Raw genomic sequence first — 26,978 nt, forward strand, 5'->3', positions numbered from 1 at the left:
ACACACAGCAATATCAAGTTTTTTAAAGTTCTTGATAGTCTTTGGTATAAAGTATCTTATCTATCTATCTATCTATCTATTTAGTATCATCACTGAAATTGCTAAGTGTGGACGTAGCTGGTCACAGTTTGGTAGTTTGGTAAACGTTTTGGCAGACTGATAGCTTCTGGAGAAACTTTGTGTAAGATTATATTAAATTGTTTGCCCTGTTCTCTCCCTTCTAACCTCTTCCTCCTTCCTTTTAGGATCTTCACCGAACAGGCTGTAGCTCTTACTGTGGCCAGGAGGCAGAGCAAGACAGAGTGGTGTTAAAGAGAGTTCTGCTGGCCTATGCCAGATGGAACAAGTCTGTTGGGTATTGCCAAGGCTTCAATATCCTGGCTGCACTTATCCTAGAAGTGATGGAAGGCAATGAAGGGGATGCGCTGAAAGTGAGTCTGTCTACCTGTGGGGAAATCCATACTTGAGAGAATAGAAAAGTAACCAGTGATAAAATCTGGTTAGATTTTTTAGAACCTTTTATGTGATATTTTTTTCTTTTTGGATGGGGTGGAGGGGTTTAATTGCTTCTAAAAATGGCTTAGAAGTGAATTCTTATAATCTATGTGGAGGAGAAAAATCTGTAACTTTTTTTAGTTATTGAAAACAAAATGTATGTGAGAGAATATAGCAGTTTTTTTGGTCATGGTGTAGAAGTAGCTTTAGCAATTTGGGTGTATTGATGTTGTTATTAACTTAGTAGTAGTGCAGTTTGTTCATGAAGAGTGAAACACTTAAGATATAGAGATGATGACTCCTTGATTTATTTATTTACTTGTTCATTCATTCATTCAATCACTGATTCATCTATTTATTTTTGGATTTGCTAATGAATGGTCAAATTTTTTAAGAGTTCTGATTCTGACATTTGATTTTTATGATATGTGGGACTACTCAAAAAGTAGTCACTGGGAGTATTAGACAGATCCTAATAACATAGTGATATTTTCAATTATGAATGGATATGGTATGTAACGTTACCACATATTCCTGGCCAGCACCATACATGTCATAATAAGTGTTAACAATTGACTACCTAACATTTAGATCTATATTCAGATTACATGAGTAAAACGTCTTGTTTTCTCTGACCACTCAAGGAAAGAAATTTGAAGTCATTTCCGTCACTTATTAAAAACAATTGGAATAGTGGCTAGTCAGATATTTGAGTTTAAACATTTAAATTTATGCAGAAATATGTTGAATGTGATTGTACATATATAAACTATAGCAGAAATTCTTTCCATCTTGGGGAGGGGGGAGGGAAGGGAAGGTGGGAGAGAAATTTGGAACTAGAAATCCTGTGAAAACAAATGTTGAAAACTATCCTTACATGTAACTGGAAAATAATAAAATACTTAAAAAAATTGAAATCTAGAAGCGGTTATGCTTATTTAGATCCCCTTTTGTTTATCAACGTTTACCAGATTATGGGTATATTTCTGTGCCTGCAAAATGAGAGTAGCCCATTTTAAGAATTAGAAGAAGAAATTTAGAACAAGGCAAAATAGGATATCAGAGGGTGAGATGGCATAGAAAAATGAGTTCCAATGGAAAGTAAGAAAGTGTATTTCAATCAGGGGGGTGCTGGAGCTTACTCAAACTACAAAGGATTGTTCAATTTTCAGTGTGACTATTTATAGCTTGGAAATCTGTGAATGGTACAAATCAGTCTTGTGATAGAAAAATGTTAATAATACAGATTAAACTTAAAAGTGTGTCTCATGTGTATGTATTTTCTTAGAGAATCAGTTGTTGAACCAATGCATTCCTGGTTCAGTCATTTTATGAAATGTTATCTATGCTATGCTATTCAGTAGCTTGGTGCAATTGGGAAAATATCAGAATAGAGTTAGAGCATCTGGGTTCATAGAGTACCTATGAGCCCTTGGAAAAATCACTTAACTTCTCTAGGACTCAGTTTCGTTATCTGTCAAAAGGGGAGTTCGGACTAGATGACTTCTAAGGCCCCTTACAATGCTAAACTTGTGATTCTATGATTTGAAGACCAAAACTCACAGATGTAGAGATGAACTAGAATAAATTTGAGTAAATGAGCATATTTTAGATTTTTTTTTTGCTCCAGAGTTAATACATGGCATACACTGAGAGAAAATGTTTTAAATCCTTAAGCCTATATGAACCTCATGACTAGAGATTTAATATACACTTTAGAAATTATTCTTGCAATAACACTTCTGAGGAAAAAAAAAAGTAGATGCCTGTAGGTTTTTGGCAAATGCTTATTTGACTTTAAAATGTATATTCTTTTCTTATAGCAGTTGCTAGGTAAAGGTCAGTTTATTGGATGAGTGCCAACTTAATTTTTTTCAGCAGCTGGTGTAAGATTTCAGCTTTGTGTTACTGTTTATTTTTGGCATAAGTGCAAGGAACAATTTAGGTCAATTTCCCTCATAAAAATCTCAATCTACACTAATTTCTTGGTTTATGCATTAAAACTTTAGGTTCATTATGAGAGTAAGTGTGTCCCCAAGTATTGTACTTCTTTTAAAAATTTTTTTAAAAGAATTTAATTTTTTTTGGGGGGGACATTTTGGGGAGGGTTAAGTGACTTGCCCAGGGCTACACAGCTAGTAAGTGTCAAGTGTCTGAGGCTAGATTTGAACTCAGGTCCTCCCGAATCCAGGGCTGGTGCTTTATCCACTGCACCACCTAGCTGCCCCTGAAGTATTGCACTTCTGAAATCATGATCATATTGTACCTTGAGATATCTAAGTAAGAAATACCATTTTATTATAAGAATTAGAAGAATGAGGTTGGTAAGCAGATAATGCCTTACATTATATATATATATATAATATATATATATACACATACATATATGTATATCTCACATATTTGTATTATATGTATAAATAACATAATATAATACATACAAACACATACAAATGTGTCTGCATACATATATATGTATATGTGTATGGATGTGTGTATGTATATGTATATGTATGAGACATGTGTATGTATATGTTTTGGCCATGTTTAGACTAGACTTGTGATTCATTGGTATATGGAATTCTTTTTTTTTTTTTTTCAGGGCAATGGGGGTTAAGTGACTTGCCCAGGGTCACACAGCTAGTAAGTGTCTGAGGCTGGGTTTGAACTCAGGTCCTCCTGAATCCAAGGCTGGTGCCTTATCCACTGCGCCACCTAGCTGCCCCCCGTATATGGAATTCTTGATAAAGAAACCCTCTCTACACAGTGCAATTCAGCACCTCCTCTGAGACTTAAGGCATGCAGACCCCCAGGAGCTCTGTGACTAAAGTGCCTTGTCCAAAGGCACACAGCTTAGTATGTGTTAGAGGGAAGTAGAACTTGAACCCAGATATTCCTGTCTACAAAGTCTAAATCTAAAACTATACACACTCAGCAATCAACATGGAAGCTGCTATTTAGAAGGCAGAAAGACCGAGAGGCAGTGTGATATAATAAATACATTGGGACTTGAAACCAGAAAGTTATTCAGTTGTTTTTCAGTTGTGTCTGACACTTTGTGAACCCATTTGGGGTTTTCTTGGCAAAGATACTACAGTGGTTTTCTATTTCCTTCTCCAACTCACTTTACAAATGAGGAAACCAAGGCAAACAGGGTTAAGTGACTATTCCCGGGTCACACAGCTAGTTAAGTGTCTGAGGCCAGATTTGAACTCAGGAAGATGAGTCTTCCTGGACCCAGGAAGACCTAAATTAAAGTCTCACCTCGGACTCTTAGTAGTTTCATGATCCTGGGCCAATTATTTAACCTTTCTTTTTTTTTTTTTAGTGAGGCAGTTGGGGTTAAGTGACTTGCCCAGGGTCACACAGCTAGTAAGTGTTAAGTTTCTGAGGCCAGATTTGAACTCGGGTACTCCTGACTCCAGGGCTCTATCCACTGCTCCATCTAGCTGCCCCTTATTTAACCTTTCTAAGGCTCTGTTTCCTCATCTGTAAAACGAGAAGATTGGACTAGATCCCCTTTACGGTCCATTCAGCTCCAAATGGATGGTCCTGCAAGATCTGCGTGTACAGAAGTTTTTGTAATGTTCAGGGATGATGCTAGTCAAAGTCTAGCTGCATCATCTAATGAGTCCCATCAACTGGGGCTTGTCCTCTTGTCTTCACACCCCCATGTCCCTCTTCTCCTCCTAGAGCCTAGATTCTTTGCAGGAAGATCCCATTTATGCTGGTTTTGCTCCCCATCACCCCAGGCTTCAGTCTGTCTGACCACGACTTATCACGGCCTTTCTTCCTCCACTGAAATTTACTCTTCCTTTATTTCATGTCACAAGCGACATCTGCCCTTGTACCTTTCAAAGCGACAGTCATTTTCTATAATGGCTTAATCTCTTCTAATGGAAAATGCCTTCCTTATATTATGCCAGCCCTCTTTTCCATTTGTCATATTAAAAATAGTCATTCCAAAGGTGAGAATTTAGTCTCTTGGCAAGTTGGTGTTTCTGTTAATCATTGGTTACCATTTGTTTCAAGGGAATACAGAATTGTATGAAGCCCCATGTATCATGGTAGATAAAGTGCCTAAAATAAACTTAGAATGGGTTTAAATCAGTTTCAGACACTTATAAGGTATGTGATCATAGTTTCCCTGACCCTCAGTTTCCTTATCTGTACAATTTTTACTTTCAATTATTTTATTCAGCAAGCATTTTTAATGGGGTAATGAGGGTTAAGTGACTTGCCTAGGGTCACACAGCTAGTGTCAAGTGTCTGAAGCCAGATTTGAACTCAGGTCCTCCTGAATTTAGGGCTGGTGCTTTAACCACTGCACCACCTAGCTGTCCTTATCTGTACAATTTTGATAATAACAGCATTTCTTTAAAAGTTTGTGCAGTTGACACTTACTAGCTGTGTGACCCTGGGCAAGTCACTTAACCCCCATTGCCTGCAAAAAAAAAAAAAGGGGGAGGGGAGGCAGTTAGATGGTGCAGTGGATACAGCACCAGCCCTGGAGTCAGGAGGACCTGAGTTCAAATCCGTCCGGCCTCAGACACTTGACACTTACTAGCTGTGTGACCCTGGGCAAGTCACTTAACCTCCACTGCCCAGCAAAAAAAAAAATAGTTTGTGCGGATCAAATGAGATAATAAATGGAAAACTCTGCAAACCCCACCCCCTTTATTTAAAAAACACTATGTGTTTATATTTGATAAATCATGTGTAGGCAAGCATCTACTTTCCAGGCATACAGGACAGCCTTGGTGATGTCTTTATTTATAACCCTGAGAATGAAGCGGCCTCTTAAAGAGCTGAGCTCATGCTTCCTCATGAATATTTGGAAGCAAAGGAGACAATAAGTGATAGTGTGACCGAGGGTTTCTGCTAGGACTTACTAGAAAGTGCTCACATCTTGGAAAATATAACGAAGACTGTTCCAAAAGAAGTTTGGGTTGGAATCACTCATGTGAGGAGTCTGTATCTTGTCCTGATGAAGTCCACATTTAAAATAAAAGATATTCAGAAAGGCGGTTTGCTTCGTCTAAGTCCTATAAGCCCCAAATTGGTTGCCAGCAAAGATGAAGCCCTCTTTCAAACTTCAGTGGAGGGGAAATAGCTATGCACAGTGGCACAAAATTTCAGAGTTTCTTATAGTTGGGTGGGTAAATTTTTTTGTTGTTGTTGGGCAATGGGGGTTAAGTGACTTGCCCAGGGTCACACAGCTAGTAAGTGTCAAGTGTCTGAGGTCGGATTTGAACTCAGGTACTTCTGAATCCAGGGCTGATCCTTTATCCACTATACCACCTAGCTGCCCCTGGGTGGGTAAATATTGAAACCTGTTTTGGTGAGTAGTATCAGAAAAAACTGAGCTTTCTGCAAGGGCTGCTGGGAGAGAAACATTTGGCCCTTTCCTGTGGTCAAAGTGGAGCAGAGGATTTTATTAATTGTAGCTAATTTACATGTGTGTTCAGATCCAGTGGCTTGTATAAAGAGCTGAGATAGAAACACAGTTTTTAAATTTTAATTTATCTGGGTAATTACATTTGTCTCTGGTTATTGTATATGTAAATCATCCCTGGAAAATGTGGAACATATGGAGTTGAAGTATAATCTACAAAGGGATACATGACTTTGGCTAGTGGTACCATTGCCAACTGGAATAATTTCCTTTCCTTTGAGCAGGAAGAGATGCCAGATAATCAGGTTCTTTTTTTATCTGTTCTTCAGATCATGATTTACCTCATTGACAAGGTACTTCCAGAAAGCTACTTTGTCAATAATCTCCGGGCATTGTCTGTGGATATGGCAGTCTTCAGAGATCTCTTGAGGATGAAACTCCCTGAATTATCTCAGCACCTGGATACTCTTCAGAAAACTTCAAACAAGGAAGGAGGAGGTAAAGGCCAAGACCAGGATATGTCAAATGTCTTGTCCCTCTGATTAAATTGGCCAGCTTCACTAGAATAATTGCCCTTACATGGGCCTTTGAGGGGGGCAAATTTCACCCCAACCGAAATTATCCTGTATTTGTTATTCTGTTTATTATGTTGTATTCCCCAGTGGAGTATAAATTCCTTTAGGTACTATGTTTGGTTTTGCCTGTTTTTCTCTAATGCCTAGGCAGTCCCAGGCACATAGTAGGCACTTAAAAAGAATGTTGTCGAATGAATTTTATTTTATTTTAAATTTATTTCTTTGATAAGCCAAGATCCACTTTCTAATTCTCCCCTGTTCCTTCTCCCTTCCCCCCTCCCCACTGAAAATATAAGAAAAACAAAATCCATTACAAATGTATATAGATAGTCAAAAAATTTCCACGTTGGCTATGTCCAAAAAGATATTAGTCTCATTATGAATTCTGAGTCCTTCATCTCTCTATCAGGAGGTGGCAGCTTGTTTCATTATTAGTTCTCTGGAATCCTGGTCGGTCATTTCACTGATGAGAGTTCAGCACAATGGTATTCCATTACATTTATAACTTGTTCATCCATTCCCCCAATCTGTGGCACCCCCTCAGATTCCTATGGAATGAATTTTAAGTAGCAATCTCACAAGTAGAGATGAGATGGTGTGGATGACTGAATGCAATGCATCTTCAGTGTTAGAAAAAACCCCAACCCAACAAACCTGAGAACTAATGCTGTTGTTGGCTTCATCTTTTCAATGATATGTCTATTGCATCCTCTTTTATTAATTGTGAAACATTTTTGTGTGTGAATTGTGAAACTTTTTTGGGTATCCAGATTGACACCAAACTTGAAGTAGCTCTTTTTCATTTGCATTGAGTATGAACTGCTGTTTTGTGTGTGAGGCAGCTAGGTGGTTCAGTGGATAGAGGTCTAGGTCTGGAGTCAGGAAGACCTGAGTTCAAATCTGGCCTCAGACACTCTACATTTAATAGCTGTGTGACCCTGGGCAAGTCACTTAACCCTCATTGCTTGGTTCCCCCCCCCCCCGTCCAAAAAAAAATCTTGATGGTTATTTGGCATCACTAAAACTTTCTCTTTTGGGTTATTTAACTCAATTTTCCATTTGGGTTTGGAGGGAACTTGTAAGAGAACCTTAGTTTTTTTAGGCTACAATTGAGAGAGGTTTCATTTATAAGGTAGGAGTTTGAGCTAGGTCACTTCCAACACTAAGATTCTATGATTTTATGATTCCATTTTAGAAATTTGGAAGAAGCAAGAAAATGTGACAACTCTGGAAAGAGATAGATATGTGGAAAGTTCATGTGTCTGGGTGTTCTTTAAACCATCAAACCAGAAGAGCCTTGATGTGTTTGTTCTCTTCCAGGTGGATATGAGCCCCCACTTACAAATGTCTTCACCATGCAGTGGTTCCTAACCCTCTTCGCTACATGCCTCCCTAATCATACAGTTTTAAAGATCTGGGATTCTGTCTTCTTCGAAGGTTCTGAAATCATACTGAGGGTATCCCTGGCCATCTGGGCGAAATTAGGAGAGTAAGTGACTTTTGTTTTGCTTTGTAATAGAGAGCAAGAGATTTAAGTCATGCTTATGCTGTAATTTGAAAATGATCATTATAGACGTCTGAAACACTGAGGAAGGTCTGAACCTTACTTCAGACCTTCAGAAGCCTTAGATACAAGCAATTCTTGATTATTCAGGGCTGGTTATATTTTTAAGGGATTATTCAAATCCCCAGGATTCTCTTCTCTCTCAGCCAGCTTTTGGTAGAGTCCGATTTGCAAGATTCTACATTAGATGGTAGTCAGGGGAAAGCAGAGGAGGGGCAACTTTTGGATAAAGCGACATTTTAGATTATATGCAAACATATTGCTCATTTGGGAAAATTTAAATACGACATAGTTCCTGCTCTCATCTATAAAATGAGGGATTTGGATTGGCTGATCTCTAAGGTCGCTTCTTGCTTTGATATTCTCTTCTATCCCTGTTTTCCATTCCCGTATAATCAAGAATTGACAGAATATTCAAGACGACTGTTAAGCCGCACTGAGGAGGTAATAGACAACTGTGGTCAATGATAATTTCTTATTGGTGCTATAATATTCCATTACATTAATATACTAAAATGTGTTCAGTCTTAGATTTTGTTTGCAGTTCTTTGCTACCACAAGTAGACATCCTTAGAGTATGATCCTAACACTGGGATCTCTGGATCAAAGGGCATAGAAATTTTAGACATTTAAAAATTTTAATAATAACTAGCATTTATATTTCACTTTAAAAATTTCAAAGCACTTTATACATTTTATTTCATTTAATCCTCACAATAACCCCATCAGGTAGGTTCTATTTATTATTATTGTCCCCTTTTTATAGATGAATAAAACAATTTGCTAGGTAAGATGACTTAATAGCTTGCTAATAAGTGTCTCAGGCAGAATTTGAACTCACATTTTCCTGACACCAAGTCCACATTGCTTTCTAGAGTAGTCGGATTTATACAGGTCCATCTGTAGTATATTAACATGCCTATTCCCTGCATCCCCTCTAGAACTGATTAGTGCCTGTCTTTATCATCCTTGCTAATTTCCTGGGTGTGAATTGAAACCTCAGAGTTGTTTTAACTTGCCTTCCTCTGATTATTAGTAATTTGAAGCAGTCCTTCATATGGCAGTTACTGGTTTGTTATCTCCATATCCTTCAAGAAATGGCTCTTGGTCTTACATATTTATGTTGCTTCCCTATGTGTCTTGATTATCAGACCTGTATCAGAAATATTTGATGCAAAGATTTTTTTTTCTCTAAACCACAGCTTCCCTTCTTGTCCTAGTTTGCACTGACTGTTTTTGAAAAAGCGTTTCAATTTCATGTAACCAAAATGTATGAATTTATTTTTTATGATCACCCTTGTTCCTTGTTTAGTTATGAACTTTCCCCTTAAGCATAGCTATCAAAGAGACACAGTATAATGAGCTTCTCATTTCATATGCCTACTTATTCTTTTAATAACACTAAAGCATGGTACTAGACTTTCAAATGCAGCACGTATTACCTACTTTGTTGGATGTCAAGTAATATTGTGGAAAATCTGTCTCAATCTGCCATTTGAGGATTTACATTCAGTTGTACATACTGCTGGATGTTAGATATGGTTGATGTGTTGGGTAGTTGGTTTTGCTAAATTGTCTAAGATAAGCTTTTTCCCTTACTGTATTTGGAACGCTTTTTTCTGGGGAAGGGGTAAGGAAAATATCACCTGTCACCTACTAATTCAGGATTTGATGGTGCAAGCAGCATCACACTAGAAGTCAGTAGACCTGTCATGTAATCCTTCCCCCTCCCCCGTCCCCAAGCTGTTGACTTTTCAGAAATTGTTTACCTCTTTATTTAATCAATAAAGAAATAACAGTTATGCACCCAAAGGCAGGAGGTGGGCCAAATACTCACTTGAGGTTTCTTCTTTATGACTGAATTTGTTGTTTTACACTTTTAAGAAAGCCCAATATTCTTATTGCCTTTGTTTCAAGACATAACACCTTTATCAGTTGAATGTATTGGCTCACCTATATTGGATTTAGCAGTGGTATTGATTTACTTTTTCATTTTCTCCTAATATATACCTTTTCTTTAATTATGCCTCTCCAGCTAAATGATTCTCAATGAGGCTGAGTAATTGAATATAAGCCCAAACCCCAGAGGTATTTTAATTTAGATAGCTTTAGATAATTTAAAATCGATAGCTCTACCATCAACCTCTTAGTCCAATGTGTTTTTTCATACTTATTTGGATGGTAGGAGAGATGGTACATTATTAAGTATAGAAGTCCAACCTTGGAGTCAGAAAGACCCGGGTTCAAGTTCTATCTTTGATACCTACTGTCTATGTGACCCTGGATGAGTCACCTAACTCTCTGAGTCTAAATTTTAGAACAGCTGCTAATCTATCTTGGTAGAAGTAGAGGTTCCTCTCTGCAAGTTCCCTATACCGGTGAAATCTCAAGTCTAGCTCCCTTATCTTTCTCTTGACACTGTGTGGTGGTCACCAGTGAAGCCTAACTATCCATCTCTTATCTCTTATTCTCAGCATGTGACCAACCCATCTTCTCTTTCCTCCTAGCATACAATTCCTTAGTGACAGCTCTTAGCCCTTTTCTTTGTATTCCTCATTGGTTGGATGTTGTAGTCTGTTCATGCCTACCCATTGCCTTTTGTATGTTGTTAAGTCCTGGTGGTGTAAGAAAGACGAGCCTTTGTTTTCATGGGGAGCTTGGGGGTCATGAAAGGGGCTTTGCAATTTTCCTAATACATTCCAGCCCATCTTCTATCTCCTATTTAACTCTGGATCCAACTGGTTGTCCATCTGCACTGTCTGGCCTAAATATACATGGCGTGAGACACTTTCTTTTCTAGAGATGCTCTCTCTAATGTAGCTTACTTACCTCCACTTGTAACTGTGTTGGTGAGACAAGGGTTCCCAGAGGAGGAGGCCATGCTATAACTCAATTATCAGGGTTCTAGGGATAACCTTAGTATGTGTGTGGGAGGACCTGGATATTTATTATACATAGCTGTTGCTCGTAGGCCTTTAAACAAATGATGACACCATTTAGCCATGAGGGCCCCATTAGTCATGACTGAACAAGAAGGCAAAAATCATTAAATAATCATAAAATAATATTCCACCTATAGGGATGGGTTACACTCCCCCACAGATACACATGGTGTCTATGGAGAGGAGTGGGCACAATGGGTGGGCTGAATAGAAATCTAGCAGGGAGGCACATGAATAGGGAAACCCGTTTTTAACATAGCTAATAACTCCCGATCGTTATAGAACGGGCTATCACTTGCTGGGTCAGACTGCTCCTCTTCTGTACCCTTCTGCTCTCAGGGAACTGAAGCAGTGTTAAGCTTTTTTTGTTTTTTGTTTTTTTTTGTTTTTAGTGAAGGCAGAGACCCTAAAGCCTGGGGATTTCAAAGCTCTTAAGGTCTGTTCTCTTGGCTGGGCTCCGAAGTCAGTAAGTTAAGTTAATAAGCCTCTATCAAGTACCCACTCTGTACCAGGCAGTAAGTGAAGCCAAAGAAAGACAAAAACAAACAAAACAACTCCAAGACAGGATTAGCTCTCTCAGTAAAACTCTTCTCATAAATCTACAATCCTCAAATCTATTCAGGTCCACTCCCTGGGCTCTGAAGGGACTTCTATTAACCCCTAGGTGGCAGTAAAGGGTCAGACAGCCTTGTCTTTTCTCAACCAGTATTTTAGACAGCAGAGGATATTTCTTATCTACTATAAGCTTTTGAACATTAAAATTTTCCTCCAAACAGATCAGCTCTCAGCAATATCTGCAAAACCTCTTTTTTCCCTTTTACTCTGTTGAGCTAAGTTTGAAGGACCAACTCTTCTTTTTTCTTGATTTCTATGTTTTTGATCCCTGACTGACTCTTGCCTTAAAGGAAGATTTACTTGTGTGAGATGACTCACCTTGACCTTAGGGTGAGAAACCAAAATTCACATTTCTGCCAGACTTATCATAGATAGTTAATGTACAATTGTTCCATAGTTACCCCAAAGTTCTAGTTATCAAATTATCTATTATCCTACCCTCAAAGTCCATGCAATAGTCATATGTAAATAAACTCCTGGGAAACAGTACACTTCAAGACACCTACCTTTCATATAAGTCTTTTTTTTTTTTTTTTTTACTCTGAGGGAGTATTTTCTCTCAAGTTCTCACCATACTTTGCATTAAGAGGTTTCTTTCTCTCAGGTCTTCAATTTATATTTATAATATAATTACTTTCCATACATACATATAGCCTGCTGGTTGGTCTCCCTGCCTCAAGTCTCTTCCTACTCCATCCAGTCTGTCTTCCATTCAGCTGTCAAATCGATCTTTCTAAAGCACACTTCTGTTCAGTAAACTCCAGTGCCTTCCTATAACCTCTAGGATAAAATATAAAATTCTATTTGTCTTTTAAAGCCTATTACAATCTGATGCCTTCTTACCTCATTCCCTTTCACAAACTCTACAATCCAGTGACACTGGTCTCTCTCCTTGCTGTTCCTCCCGTGTGTCATTCCATCTTCTTCTTCTTCTTCTTTTTTTTAGAGCAATGAGGGTTAAGTGACTTTCCCAGGGTCACACATCTAGTAAGTGTCAATCAAGTGTCTGAGATCAGATTTGAACTCAGGTCCTCCTGAATCCAGGGCTGGTGCTTTATCCACTATACCACATAGCTGCCCCTCATCTCTCATTTTCACTGGTTATCCCCCCTTCCCCTACAACCGGCCTGGAATTTTCTCTCTCCTCATAAGTCTCCTTCCTGGCTTTCTTCATTTCAGCTAACATCTTTCTGTTTACAAGAAGGTTTTTACAATACCTCATAATGCTAATGCCTGCCCTATGTTGGTTATTTTCAATTTATCTTGCATATATCTCATTCGTACATAGTTTGTTTGTTGTCACTACCCGCTTCCCCAGAATGTAAGGAGGGACTAGCTTTTTTGGGAGGAGGTAGAGGCTTTATATATATATATATATATATATATATACATATATATATATGTATATATATGTATATGTATATATATGTATATATACACATGTATATACACACATATAGGTATATATGGGTATGTGTGTATACACATACACACATACATACAAACATATATACACACATACACACTCAGTGCTTGGCCAGATGCCAGGAATATAGTAAGTACTTAAATACTTTTGACTGATAGACATACTGATGAACAAGCTCTATAGATTGTTCCAATATTAAAATATGGGCAGTTGATCCTTAAGCTGCATCTGGGATTCCTAACCTGGGATCTGTAAACACTTGAAAAATATCTTTTTTCTTTTTTTTGGTGAGGCAGTTGGGGTTAAGTGACTTGCCCAGGGTCACACAGCTAATAAGTGTTAAGTGTCTGAGGCTAGATTTGAACTCAGGTCCTCCTGAATCCAGGGCCTGTGCTCTATCCACTGTGCTACCTAGCTGCCCTGAAAAATAGCTCGATAACTGTTTCAATATAATTAGCTTCCTTTGTAACCCTTTGTATTTTATTTTATGCAGATAAGAACACGATTCTAAGAAGGGGTCCATTGGCTTCACCAGATTGCCAAAGGAATCCCTGGCAGATAATTAACCACTGATCTGCTTAGACTTTGTTGTGAGGATGGTGAAACCAGACTCCTTTGATTAAACAGCTTCTCCAGGAGGCACTGTAATGTTCTGGGGCTTGGTGTAATGGGTATAATGTTATATGCACCATCCACAGACAAGTTCCCCCATTGACTTGGTGAATATACATCTCCCTGTATTTTTCCTCCCCGTGTTTATTGGAGGGTCATGAAACTGGGGCTTTTAAATTGTTCTATCTTAGAAGGAAAGTTGAATGATTTTGATACTTTGTTGTAAAATTTCCTATAAAGCAGGCTTTTGTTCTACCAAATCAAACATTATTTCATAAATAACACTAAGCATAACAAGATCCCATATCCTCTACATCTTTCAGTTAATTATGTAATCCATCGTTAAATATTGCTTGTGAAAGCCTGCTTTCCCTCTGTTAACACTTTCAGGAAAGATGGCCTCTATTTGTGAAAAGAGAAGTCTCATAAAGATTTTGTATAGATTGGTAGTTATTGATGTTCTTCTGGTCACATTTTTTGGTGTTCATATGGTCTGAGATTGTTTCCATGCATTTGGTATCTGCTCCTTCTCCTACAAGACACCTTGTAGGGGCAGCTAGGTGGCACAGTGGATAGAGCACCGGCCCTGGAGTCAGGAGTACCTGAGTTCAAATCCGGCCTCAGACACTTAACACTTATTAGCTGTGTGACCCTGGGCAAGTCACTTAACCCCAATTGCCTCACTTGAAAAAAAAAAGACACCTTGTATATTAGTCCCCCAATAACTTCATAATTATGTTGCTGCCTGCATGGCTCTCCTTTCTGTATATACTTGATCCAAATCTGGCTGTTTCCCCTTGTTTGGTCCTCTAGTGCCATTTCTGCCTTATCCATAAGGACTTCTAATACTGTGATAATTAGGGTCCAGTTGTGGTGGTTGTATTGGCCTTGATGGAGAGAACATTTAGTTATAATGGTTTTTGCAAATATTTTTTAACTTTCATTCAGTTTGTATCCCTCCTTCCATTTTTACCCTCAAATATGCTTGGAATTTCTTTATTTAGATTTCTTGCAAAACTTTATGGTGTACCATTTCTTCTCATTTCTTTTTGTTTGTTTGTTTGTTTTTGCAAGGCAATTGGGGTTAAGTGACTTGCCCAGGGTCACACAGTAAATGTCAGGTGTCTGAGATCAGATTTGAACTCAGGTACTCTGGACTCCAGAGCTGGTGCTCTATTCACTGTACCATCTAGCTGTCCTTTTTTCATTTCTTTATGAAACAATACTGCTTGTAATTACTCATCATCCTTCTTTGTCAGATTCCACAAGTGATTTTTTTAACCTGGTGTTCTTTGGCAGTCATCTCTCTATTTGGCACATAGTTCAGATGTTTTCTAAGTTGCTTTTTAATTTTATTTATTGATTGATTGATTGCAGGGCAATGAGGGTTAAGTGACTTGCCCAGAGTCACACAGCTAGTAAGTGTCAAGTATCTGAGGCCAGATTTGAACTCAGGAACTCCTGAATCCAGGGCCACTGCTTTATCCACTGAGCTACCTAGCTGCCCCCTCTCTAAGTTGCTTTTGCGGCTTTTTTAGTGTCCTCCTTGTAGCAATTCCATTCCATTGATTAAACTTTTCAATAAAATAATTACAGTCAGTGTCAATGCAATTTATCTAGTTCCTATTTTTATTTTCAGTTAATTTCCAATTGCCCAAATAAATATAAGTACAAAATTATATATAATAAATGCATTTAAAAAGTATAAACTGAAATACTTTGTGAAGAGGAGAAAAAGTTATCACTCCCTAGTGGGGGAAAGGAATTCAGGGAAGGTTTCATGGAAAATGAAGCGCTTGATTTAGACTTTTAAAGATGGATAGGAAAGAAGAAATACTCAGGTATAGGAAATAATGTGAACAAAGGAAAGAAGGTAGAACAGTGTAATTCTTATTTAGGAGGCACAGAGCAGTCTAGTTTGCCTGGTGGGTAGAATTTGTGGGAAGGAATAGAGAAGTTAAAATTGGAAAGATAGGGGAGTACCTTATGAAGGGCACTAAATACCAGGCAGAGGAATTTGAAGCAATGGAGAGCCACTGAAGATTTTTGATGAGGGGAATGACATGCTTTTATCTGAGCAGAAAGAGGATGAGTTTGGAAGCAGTATGAAGAGTCAGTCAGAGAGGGGAGAGAATGGAGGTAGGAAGACCTACCAAAGAGCTAGTATAATAGTAAAGGATGGAAACAATGGGAATAGAGAAGAAGGGATGGACTTGAGAAATATTAAAGCGGTAGAATTGGTCATTTGGAGATGACTGTCTAAAGTAAGAGAGGAGAAGGAGATAACACCAAAGTTTCAAACATGGAAGACTTAGTGCGCAGTAATATCAGTGGCGTAAATGATTTTTAAAAAGTCAAAAGGACAAGCAGGACTATTTTAGCCTTGTTGCGTTTGAGGTTCTGGTTGATGTAGAGGTGGAAGTGTCTTATAGACACTTGAAAACGTGAGGCTGAGTCTGGGGCTCAGAAGAGAGATCAGGGTTGTATATTATAGATTTTAGTCTTTAGCATAGAGGTTGAAACTCTGGGAGTAAATGAGACTTCCAAGGAAGAAAGTATTTTTTAAACAGTGAAAAAAACCCTAGGACAGAACTTAGGAAACTACTTCATATTAAAGTATCAGCAGATAAGAAACCATCAAAGGGGACAAAAGAAGGGTGTAGGAGGTAAGATGAATATGAAACCAAAGGAAGAGGGCAGCTAGGTGGCGCAGTAGATAAAGCACCAGCCCCGGATTCAGGAGGACCTGAGTTCAAATTCGGCCTCAGACACTTGATAATTACTAGCTGTGTGACCCTGGGCAAGTTACTTAACCCTCATTGCCCTGCAAAAAAGCCAAAACAAAACAAAAAACTGAAACCAAAGGAAGAGAGGCTATCAAACAAAAGGGGATCATTGACAGTGTGAGAGGTTGCAGAGAGAGGGGGTAAAGAGAGGAGGCCTGAAAAATTATATTTGACATTTAGAGAGATTATCCGGGACCTTAGAGAAAACAGTTTCAATAGAATGGGGAGAGGCACAGAAATAAAATAACCAGAGTTTAAGGAGATTGTAAGTTATGAGGAAGTAGAAACATTGCTCATGGACAGTTTAATTTTTTTCCTCAAGAAATTTTACAGTGAAGAAGATCAGAATTGGAATAGTAGTCAGATGGGTTGGAAGAATGAAGGGTGGGCTTTTTAGTTTCGGAAACCTGACGTGTTTTTAGGTAGATGGAAAGGAAGGATAGAGAAAGAGACTAAAAATGTTTTGGAAAAAGGGCATGATTTTTGGAGTAAGTTCTTAGAGGACAAGAGAGAAAATGGTATCCAAGATGCAAGGATTTGGGTTAAAGGCTTTGGATTAGCCTTATTTAGGGATAGGATCATCTGTTCCTCTATGACTACAGGAAAGGAGGGAAATATTTAAATTTGGGAGAGTAGAATAGTGGAAAGAGCACAATCGGATGGTTCCAATATTCTTAGTGGAATACTAGGCTAAATCATCTAATTTAAATAGTGAGGGCATATTTGATGACTTGAGGAGAATGGAAAAAGTTTGCAACAATTATTGTGAGGAATGATATAAGGGATCAATAAGAGTGAGGTAAAAGGAATGCTAAGTAGCAGTGAGGCCCTGAGGTTATGTTCTAGATAAAATTGGTTTTATTTTGTGGCTTTCTTGAGAAACATTTGGCAGTCTAGAAGCAGAATTAGAGAAATCAGATGTGGATTGTCACTAAAGTATAATGGAGAAAGCAAAATGGAAAGTGAAAGATTCTAGGATGGCAGAACTCACAAAAATGGATTTAGAATCCATAATGGAGGCAAGTGAAATCAGAACAGGAGAGATGGATGGATTGGGACAATAGGATGGGGATTGGAAATCTCAAAAGCTGGTTTAGTATGAGTGAAAGAGGTAGACGATACGAAGTTATGATCAGTAGTGGCATTTGAAGATTGTGATTTTTAGTGGGGTCTGTTTCATAAAGTAGGGAGGTCCAAGGTGTATGGCTAAAGTGATGTGGAGAAAGATGTCATTGTAATTGAGAAACAGTGGTTGGGAGGGGGAGTCATCAACATGAATGGTCAGGTCCACTAAGGTATTGGCCAGGAATGATGTAGAGAGAAAACTATGAATTGGTTGGTAAAGTCATTGAGAAAGTTGAGAGAATGACCTGGAAGTTTGTGGGTGACAACAAGGATAGAGAAATAAATGGCAAGGTTTTCGAGAGAAAAGAGCGGTTGTGAACAGAACCAGCATTGGGGGTAAAGAATATGCTAACCCCACTTTCTGGCCCAGCAAGAAAGTCAGGAAGTCGTGGGTACTTGTTAAATGCCTACTATGTGCCAGGTACTGTGTTAGGTGCTGATCAGAATGGAAAAAGGCATGACTTTTTCTTTTTCTTTCTTTTTTTGTGGGGTAATGAGTGTTAAGTGACTTGCCCAGGGTCACACAGCTAGTAAGTATCAAGTGTCTGAGGCTGGATTTGAACTGAATTCATGGCCGGTGCTTTATCCATTGTGCCACCTAGCTGCCCAGGAGTGAATTTTTAATGGAGAGGATTGCAAGAAATTAAAATAGCAAACCAGCACAGAATGTATTTAATCATTGATATTTGCTCACATATTCAAATGTTATTCATGGAAGAAAAGAGGTAATACCAATTTTATTTCCAACTGTCAGTCAACCCACAAATATAAGATTTCACACAAGTACTTAATTTAGACATGGCTTATTGTTAAAATAAATGCTATTAAGACTGAAATATCTATAAAGAATATAACATAAACTGTATGTCTACATATTATTGATGTAGTTGTAATGAAGGGCTACCTATGAGTATTACTATAAAGTTCAGTGGATGTATAAACTGCATCTACAGAGTAATATTTTTTAATATCTTTGTCTATTTTTGTTAAATTTGTATCCCTCTAACTTGCAACTCGCCAGGAGAATATGATTGGCAAATCCACAAAGGGTCGGTTTTCTTCGTCATACTGTTTTCCTGCCTGTCTTGAAAAAGTGTCATTGGTCATGAGGGGACTGAATAAGAATGTATGGTTGGCTCTCTGTACATCACCATATTGGGGAAAAGATAGAGTTGCCCCTCAAAATACAAGTACTGTTAATGGTGGGTGAGTAGCTCTGTCTTCTTCTACCTAGAAAAAAGAAATAGCTCTTCAATTAAGCTGTTGGTAATAGAAATACCCAGGATCCTTAGTCTCAAGGAATTCTCTTATTTTTGGAAGAAGTATATTTTAAACCATACCAGAATCTTGTGCTTTATAATAAGTTCCTTGAGGAGAATGGAGAAGATTTTACTTTTAATGAGGCCCTGCTGAGTTATATAGAAGCACAAAAATACAGCTTATCCCAAAAGTCATAGTGCAACTTTAAGCTCCTGAAGCTTAGTAATGCAAGGACTTTTGAGATACCCCACATATGCCATTGAAACAGTGAGCTTTCATTTTTTACTTCCTCTGGGGTTTAGTTTCTCCATTCTCAATAAAACCATCTATCCTTTTTAAATTTTTTTTTTTTTAGTGAGGCAATTGGGGTTAAGTGACTTGCCCAGGGTCACACAGCTAGTAAGTGTTAAGTGTCTGAGGCCGGATTTGAACTCAGGTACTCTTGACTCCAGGGCCAGTGCTCTATCCACAATAAAACCATCTATCAACGACAGCAATTTTCAGATTGAGAACAGCATTGTGTCCACAGGGGGCAAATTTAGCAAGCAATTTCAGGTGGTATTTCAGCCCAACATTAGGTCCTTTGGTGTATGGCAGCAATGTGGTATTGCAGATGGGGTGCTGAATTTGGAGCTGGGAAAGAAATGGATTTGAATCCCCCTTTTGACACTTACTAGCCATCAATCTCAGCGAGCCTCAGTTTCCTCATCTGCAAAATGGGGAATAATAATAATTTTTCTAAGTGCACCTACTTCATAGGATCGTTGTGAAGTTCAAGTGGGACCAAGCATTTCACAAACTTTACATCAAAATGTCAGTTCTCATAATGTGTTATGCATCAGAGAGGAACAAGTGGAATTGCAGGCCAGGATTTTTGTTCATTTTATTTATTTACTTTATTGTAGTTTATTGGCTCTTAATGAACGACAATGACATGAAGTGTATGTCCTTTTAATGTTTATTTACTTGTATGACATGGACTTCAGAAAGGGTTTAAATTTTTTTTTTTAAATACAGACAGATAGAATGCTGTGAAACAGCTGATGAATTCTACAGCACCATGGCAAGACTGACTCAGGAGATGCTGGAGGACAATCTAATTGAAAGCAATGAACTCATGCAGGTGAGTAAGGAGTGAAGGGGAAGAAAGGGGGCCAGATGTGTTTCATTGGGTGTTTCTCTTTTGTGTTTCATAGAGAGCTTTTTTTTTTTTTTTTAAGTAGCATCCTAAATAGAAATAAATCCTCAAAGATAAAAATTCATGGCTAGGTAGAAGTTGTTGTGGTTGAAACATACACAGCTGGTTGAAAAAGTTTAAAATGTACTCAACCCATCTTATTTCACCAAGTTGGCATTCTGTTTCTTGCTTGTATGCCCCTGCACAGGCTGACTCTGTTCCCGGAGCACAGTCCCTCCATATTTCCATCTTTTAGAGTTCTTAACTTGAGCAACACTTAGTTTATGGACCACCTCCAAGGGGGACCCTTTCTTGATACTTTTGTTCTAATCTGTCCCCCCAGTTTTCAGGGAGAGACTGGCTAAAATCACTGAGAAATTCAGCAAGAGTTTAGGCTTTAAGGGTTTATTAAAAGATAGTAAAGAGAGGGAAAGATTGAGCTCAGATTCCTTATAGCATGGAAATCCTAGCCTTCCTAATCACCCACTTGAAGTCTTGCCACCAAAACTGATGTCTCAAACCCAAGAGGAAGTAAACCTTCAGTACTTCGTGTCCTCCTCCCAGAAGTGGGAGGTTCTTCAAGTTGATTGGCTGAGAACGGTCTCCTACTGATGCAGCAGTCCATAGCCACCTGAGAACACTCCTTTAAGTGGGTACTTAGTGGTTCCTCATTCACACCCAGTTCAAACACCACTAAATCAATCAAGTCAGACCCCTGGGCATCTACCAAACTCCATTATCTTAACACATTCCCCCCTTTGTTTCTCCGAGGAACAGTGTTTCCTTGATGAAACAGCAAAAAATAATAGAATATAACACCCTATGCTAATAAACAATATGTAGATAACAATACAGGAAAAGGAGAAAAGGGAAATTTTGTCCAGAGGTGTGGTCCCTTATGAACCGGCACTTTGACACTGCCTGCAGAGGGAAGGCCTCTGCAGAGAATACATGTTACAAATGGTGTATATAATAAGAGAAGGGAAAAAAGAAAAACAATAAAACGAAAGTGTTCATTTAAAGTCTTTGAGATCTTGTCTTCTTGGAGTGGTGGGATGTCATCAGGAAAACTGGACTCTGGTCTGGACTCTGGTTGTCTCTGGACTAACTTCTTTAGCTGTTGAACCGCTAGATTTTCACTAATTCTTAGCATAGCATTGTCAATGATCAAATTAAACAGTGAGAGTTCTTAAAAATGGAACTCATACTCAAACTTTATATATCTATATCTATATCTATATATCTATATCTATATATCATATTACAGTCCCTCCTTTTGGAAGATTTATAGCCATATAATACAGAGTTGAGGCAGTTATACAATCTATAACACTTCTTACCACTATGTGTCTGGATCAAATTTAGTAATATGTCCATGATGACACCTGAAAATGTGATGGAAAGGTTACCATAGTTGCAATGTGTGTAAGGAACAGCCAGTTCAGTTGGACTAGAGAGTAAGGGAAGGTAGGTTGGGGCCAAGTAGGTGCCAAACAAAAGAGTTTATATTTTCTGTTAGAGACAAGCAGTAAGCCACTGGAGTTTATTTATTTAGTTACTTATCCATTTGTTTATTTATTTTTATATTTAATATTTTGTTTTTCCCCAATCATATGTTAAATCAGTTTTAACATTTGTTTTTTAAAAATTTTTTAGTTCCTCCTCATTGAGTTCCTCCTTATTGAGAAAGCAATGCAGTAGTGAAAAACATATTTCCATGTTAGTCATGTCGTGAAAGAAAACACAGACAAAAAACCCCAAGAAAAAAAATTTTTAAGTATGCTTCCATCTTCATTCAGATCCCATCAGTTCTTTCTCTGGAGGCGGATAGCATTTTTCATTATGTCATTTAAAATTGTCTTAGATCATTGTATTGCTGAGAATAGTGAAGTTATTCATAGTTCATCATCATATAGTATTGCTATTACTGTATATGTTCACCTGGTTCTGCTCATTTCACTTTGTATCAAGTTTTCCATCACAATCATATATAACAACTTGTTCAGCCATTCCCCAATTGATGGATATCCCATCAATTTCCAATTCTTTGCCACCCCTAAAAGAGCTTCTATAAATATTTTTGTATATATAGGTCCTTTTCCTTCTTCTTTTTTTTTTTTTTTTTTTTTTTTTTTTTTTTTTTTTAGTGAGGCAGTTGGGGTTAAGTGACTTGCCCAGGGTCACACAGCTAGTAAGTATTAAGTGTCTGAGACTGGATTTGAACTCAGGTCCTCCTGACTCCAGGGCTGGTACTCTATCCACTGTGCCATCTAGCTGCCCTCTTTTCCTTCTTTAAAAAAAAATCTCTTTGGAATACAGACCTGGTTGTGGTCTCTGGAGTTTATTTAAAAGGTTTGGGGAAGGGTAACGTGATCAGACCACTTTGGTGATTGTGTGGAGGAAAGATTAGGGCAGGAGAAACTTAAAGAAGAGAGACCAACTAAGGAGTGATTGCAATAGTCCAGGTGAGAGGGGATGAGAATCTGTATTAAAGTGGTGGCTTTGGGAGTAGTGAGAAAGGTCAGATGGAAAGGATGTGGTGGTGGTAGAATAGACACAGTTGGACAGCTGCTTGGGTATGTTGGATAGGGGAGAGGAAGGAGTCCAGGATAACACTGCAAACTTGGAAGATCACAAGGATGGTGGTGCCTTTGGTGATAACAGGGAAGCTTGGAGGAGAGGCGGCTCTGGGGGGGATTTGGAAATAATGAATAGTGATTTGGACATGTTGAGTTTGAAATATCTTTGGGAGATAATAATGCATTTTTGGGGGGGTGAGGCACTTGGGGTTAAGTGACTTGCCCAGGGTCACACAGCTAGTAAGTGTCAAGCGGCTGAGGCCGGATTTGAACTGAGGTCCTCCTGACCCCAGGGCCGGTGCTCTATCCACTGCACCACCTAGCTGCCCCTGATAATAATGTATTCTTATGGAACCAGTTAAGTGCATTTGGTGAAATATACTTGTGCTACTGATCATTTGTGTATATGAATGAGTGTGGGATGATGGTGGTAGTGGTGGTACTGCTGCTGCTACTGCTGCTGATAGCTATCATTTATATAGTGCCTACTATATGCTAGACACTGTGCCAAGTGCTTTACAATTATTATCTCATTTGATCCTCACAACAACCCTGGGAGATAGGTGCTACTATTTTTATCCCCATTTGACAGATGAGGAAACTGAGACAGACAGAGTTTAAGAGTTTCCCAGTACAGTTGCTAGAAAGCCAGCTTTAGAGTTAGGGAGACGGGTTCAAATCTTGCCTTTGATATATGCTGGCCAGATGAACCTGGGCAAGTTGCTTAACTTTCCAGTGATCCAAACAATTATTTAATACTCTAAGTTGCAGAACGGTTGCTGATCTGTGTTGGTAGAAGGAGTTTGTTTCCTGGGAGTTTCCTATACAAATGGTCTAGTCCTAATTAAGGGAGAGAATTGTCACCTTATACTGAGTGATCTTTGCACCATACCAAGAATATTATATGCAATTTTTGGTGACACATTTTAGAGAGACATTAACATACTAAAGAGCAACCAAAAGAAGGCTCCTAGCATAGTGAGGGGGCCTCAAAACTTCGATAAGGAATACTTGGTCTGGAAGAGAGATAATTTCTAGGAACACAGATCACAGCTTCAGATATTTGAAGGGCTAGAATATGAGAAAGTAGGAGTGCACTTGTCTTTGGCCCAGAGAGCAGAATTTCGAAGAACACAGAGAAGCTTCTAGGAGACAGGTTTCGGGTCAGTTAAAATCAATTTCCTAAAAAATGAGAGTTGTCGGGGGCAGCTAGGTGGCACAGTGGATAAAGCACTGTCCCTGGATTCAGGAGGACCTGAGTTCAAATCTGACCTCAGACACTTCCTAGCTGTGTGACCCTGGGCAAGTCACTTAACCCTCATTGCCCTGCCAAAAAATTAAAAAAAAATGAGAGTTGTCTAAAAAGAGAACAGGATGCTTTACAAAGTAGAGGCAAGCCAGGCATCTATCAGTGAATCCATAGCAGCAATCTCTGCATTGGGAGTGAAGGTGGCCCAGGCAGCCTCTGAGATATTATCTCAATCCAAGATTTAATGATACTTTGGCTCTGAGATAATGGGGAAAATCTAGAATACATTACATTTACTGTCTAGTTGCACTCCACAGGAAGCAATCAACATATACAGTCATTAGAATACTGGGATTTGATCACTATTTTATTATTAAGATATAAAGGAACTCACCACCTTTGGGAATGAGAATGTTTTCTATATTGAGAAGTATTAGTAGATTTTTATTCTTTTTTCCCCCCAAAAGCTATCTGCCTTGTGGCTGTTGGGTTGTACCAAAGAATATTTAAACACAATACAGATACTGTCCAACCCTAGACAAACATGAAAGAAATGAGAGCGTTCAGAGTCAATAATCTGACACAACCCACAAAGGCAATAGATATGGAATAAATTACTGAGGAGACAACATATTGGAAAAGACTCGTGGCATAATGGAAAAATACTGGGTTAGGAAGCAGGAGTTCTGACTTCTGGATATGTCCATGGACTAGCCATTTAAAAGTGCTCTGTGTCTCATTTTCTTGGAGATAATAGTTCTGAAGAGAAAATGAGCTAATGTATTTGAATTGCTTTGAAAAATACAAAGCAGTATCAACATTCTAGGAGTTATTATTGTTGGATGCATTTCAGTCATATACTTTATTTTCTTATGTAGCCCACATAGGTTCTGAGTAACCTTATCATTTCCTATGTGAGGATTTGAGTCTCAGGTCCTCAAGGGACCCCTGAGAAGTCGTTGGATTGAGCCCCACTGGCATGCTTCTCCCCAAGTTTATCATTTGAAAATCTGGATTGCTCTCTCTCCTGGTTTGCTACTTCCTGAAGCTCCCCAATTCCGTGCTTTTACACAGACAGTCTGATGCAATTTCTTAGTCATTTGGAATAGACTTCCTGTCTGGTATAATTTCCTTTCATTAAATGGCTTGCAAAGACTTTTCATACTTAGTCTAAGGCTCATGAGTGATATTTATTGATTGGCCAGCTTATCATTTAAGTGGGGTAGAGTGATAAATCAATCAATCCCACTCTTATACTGACATGAAAATTTAAGGGATATGATAGGGAAGCCAGAAAGTCTGCACTAATTAACAAGGAAAGCTACTAGAGCTAGCTCTTTTCTAGTCCGTCAGATATCTTTGTTCAAGTTGTCCTGCATGGGAATCAGGAACATTATCTGGAGAGCATCTGTATTCTCTGGGTTTAGAAAGGTTAGGTCATGTGCTGAGGGAGTTGGTAGATACAGCATCATGGCCATATTTTATTTTCTGGCTAGAACTGGAGCATTACATTATAGAGCAACACAAGTACCTGACAACCACATCTCTTGTACTCTTTTCTTTTTCTTTTTTTTTTTGGGGGGGGGGGCAGTGAGGGTTAAGGGACTTGCCCAGGGTCACACAGCTAGTAAGTGTCAAGTGTCTGAGGACGCTTTTGAAGTGCTCTATCCATTGCGCCACCTAGCTGCCCCTCTTGTACTCTTTATATCAGCTTCCCAATATTCTAATTCTAGCCATCTGCCCTATAGCTTCTAGTCCCCCCCCCCACTTTATCGACAAGGATTGGCTGAAATATTGTCTTATCCTACTCTCCAGGGATGGATGTATCCAGTGACATCATAAGGCCATTGTAAAAATTAAAGGGGGGGCAGCTAGGTGGCGCAGTGGATAGAACACCGGGCCTGGATTCAGGAGGACCTGAGTTCAAATCCGGCCTCAAACACTTAACACTAACTAGCTGTGTGACCCTGGGCAAGTCACTTAACCCCAATTGCCTCACCAAAAAAAAATCAAATGACATCATGCATGCAGAAATTAATTTTAAATAATAAAATACTATCCAAGTTAAGGTAGTATTATTATAACCCTCTCTTTTAAACTTGGGATTCTTTTTGACATCTAATTAGGTCACTGACTTTGACACATTAAGTCAGGGAGAGCAACCAAAATGAGAAAGGATCTTGAGTTCATGCTCCATGAGAGTCTATTTGCACAAAGAGGGAACATGATAATTGTCTTAAAAAGACAATTCAAGGCTACCATGTGGAGGCTTTCCCCCACGGTTTTCTAGTCTGTTCTGTTTGCCCTCGAAGGGCAGAAGTAGGGGCAGTTGATGAAAGCTGCAAAGAGGCAGGTTTAAATTTTCTATAAGGAAAAACTTCATAATAGTTAGAGCTGTACAAAGCTGAAATGTTCTACTTTGGGAGGCAGTGCGTTCCTTCTCTTTGGAGATCTTTATGCAAAGACAACTTCTTAAGATATTGTGTGGCAGAGGTGGCCATGGACTCCTTTGCCAGTATGAGGAAGCTATAGATTTTTTTCTTGGGATAATGTTTTTAAATGCATTAAAATACAAGGTTATGTATTTGTTATTATTATTAAATATATTACTATTGAATTTTTATTTATTATTATTGACATTTTTTATACATAGGATTATAGAAGAAACCAATTATATTGAAATAAAGATGTAATTTCCCCCCCATCCAAGTTCACAAACTTTCTGAAATCTATCCACAGACCCCTTAGGAGGTTGGTGGACTACAGATTTAGAGACCATTGAGATCCATTACAGCTGTAAAATTCTGAGATTTTGTAAAGGAAGGGAGGGAGTACATAATAATATGATATTTGTCTGGTACTTTGTGCAAAGTACCTTATATACATCATTTCATTTGTGAGATAACAACCCTATGAAATTGGCGTTCTAAGCATTATTATCTCCATTTTATGTATAAAGAAATGAAAGCTCCGAGAGACTGGAACTTCTCATCTTTGGTCACAGAAGAAGTGTCAGAGGTGGGATGCGAGCCTGGGCTTTCTTGTCTCTGGACTCAGTACTCTCCACCATGCTGTGCTCTCTCTCATTTATAAATGGTCTCTTTAATTCTAGTACTGCCTAGACAGATTTTCTGAAGCCCCAGACACATTTGACTGTTGTTTGGTAGATGCTTCAAAG

At 38.5% G+C, this 26,978-nt stretch overlaps 1 protein-coding gene across 1 annotated transcript in view; it reads left to right on the plus strand.

Moving 5' to 3' along the window:
* Nucleotides 1-26,978, plus strand: part of TBC1D30 (TBC1 domain family member 30) — a 133,168-nt gene that overhangs the window by 78,493 nt on the left and 27,697 nt on the right. The window contains 4 exon segments of the mRNA XM_043967463.1: nucleotides 246-431; nucleotides 6,220-6,388; nucleotides 7,786-7,954; nucleotides 19,813-19,918. Of these exon segments, the coding sequence (XP_043823398.1) occupies nucleotides 246-431; nucleotides 6,220-6,388; nucleotides 7,786-7,954; nucleotides 19,813-19,918 (630 nt within the window).

The sequence above is a fragment of the Dromiciops gliroides genome, chromosome 5 (genome assembly GCF_019393635.1).
Source record: "Dromiciops gliroides isolate mDroGli1 chromosome 5, mDroGli1.pri, whole genome shotgun sequence".
NCBI classification, from domain to species: domain Eukaryota; kingdom Metazoa; phylum Chordata; class Mammalia; order Microbiotheria; family Microbiotheriidae; genus Dromiciops; species Dromiciops gliroides.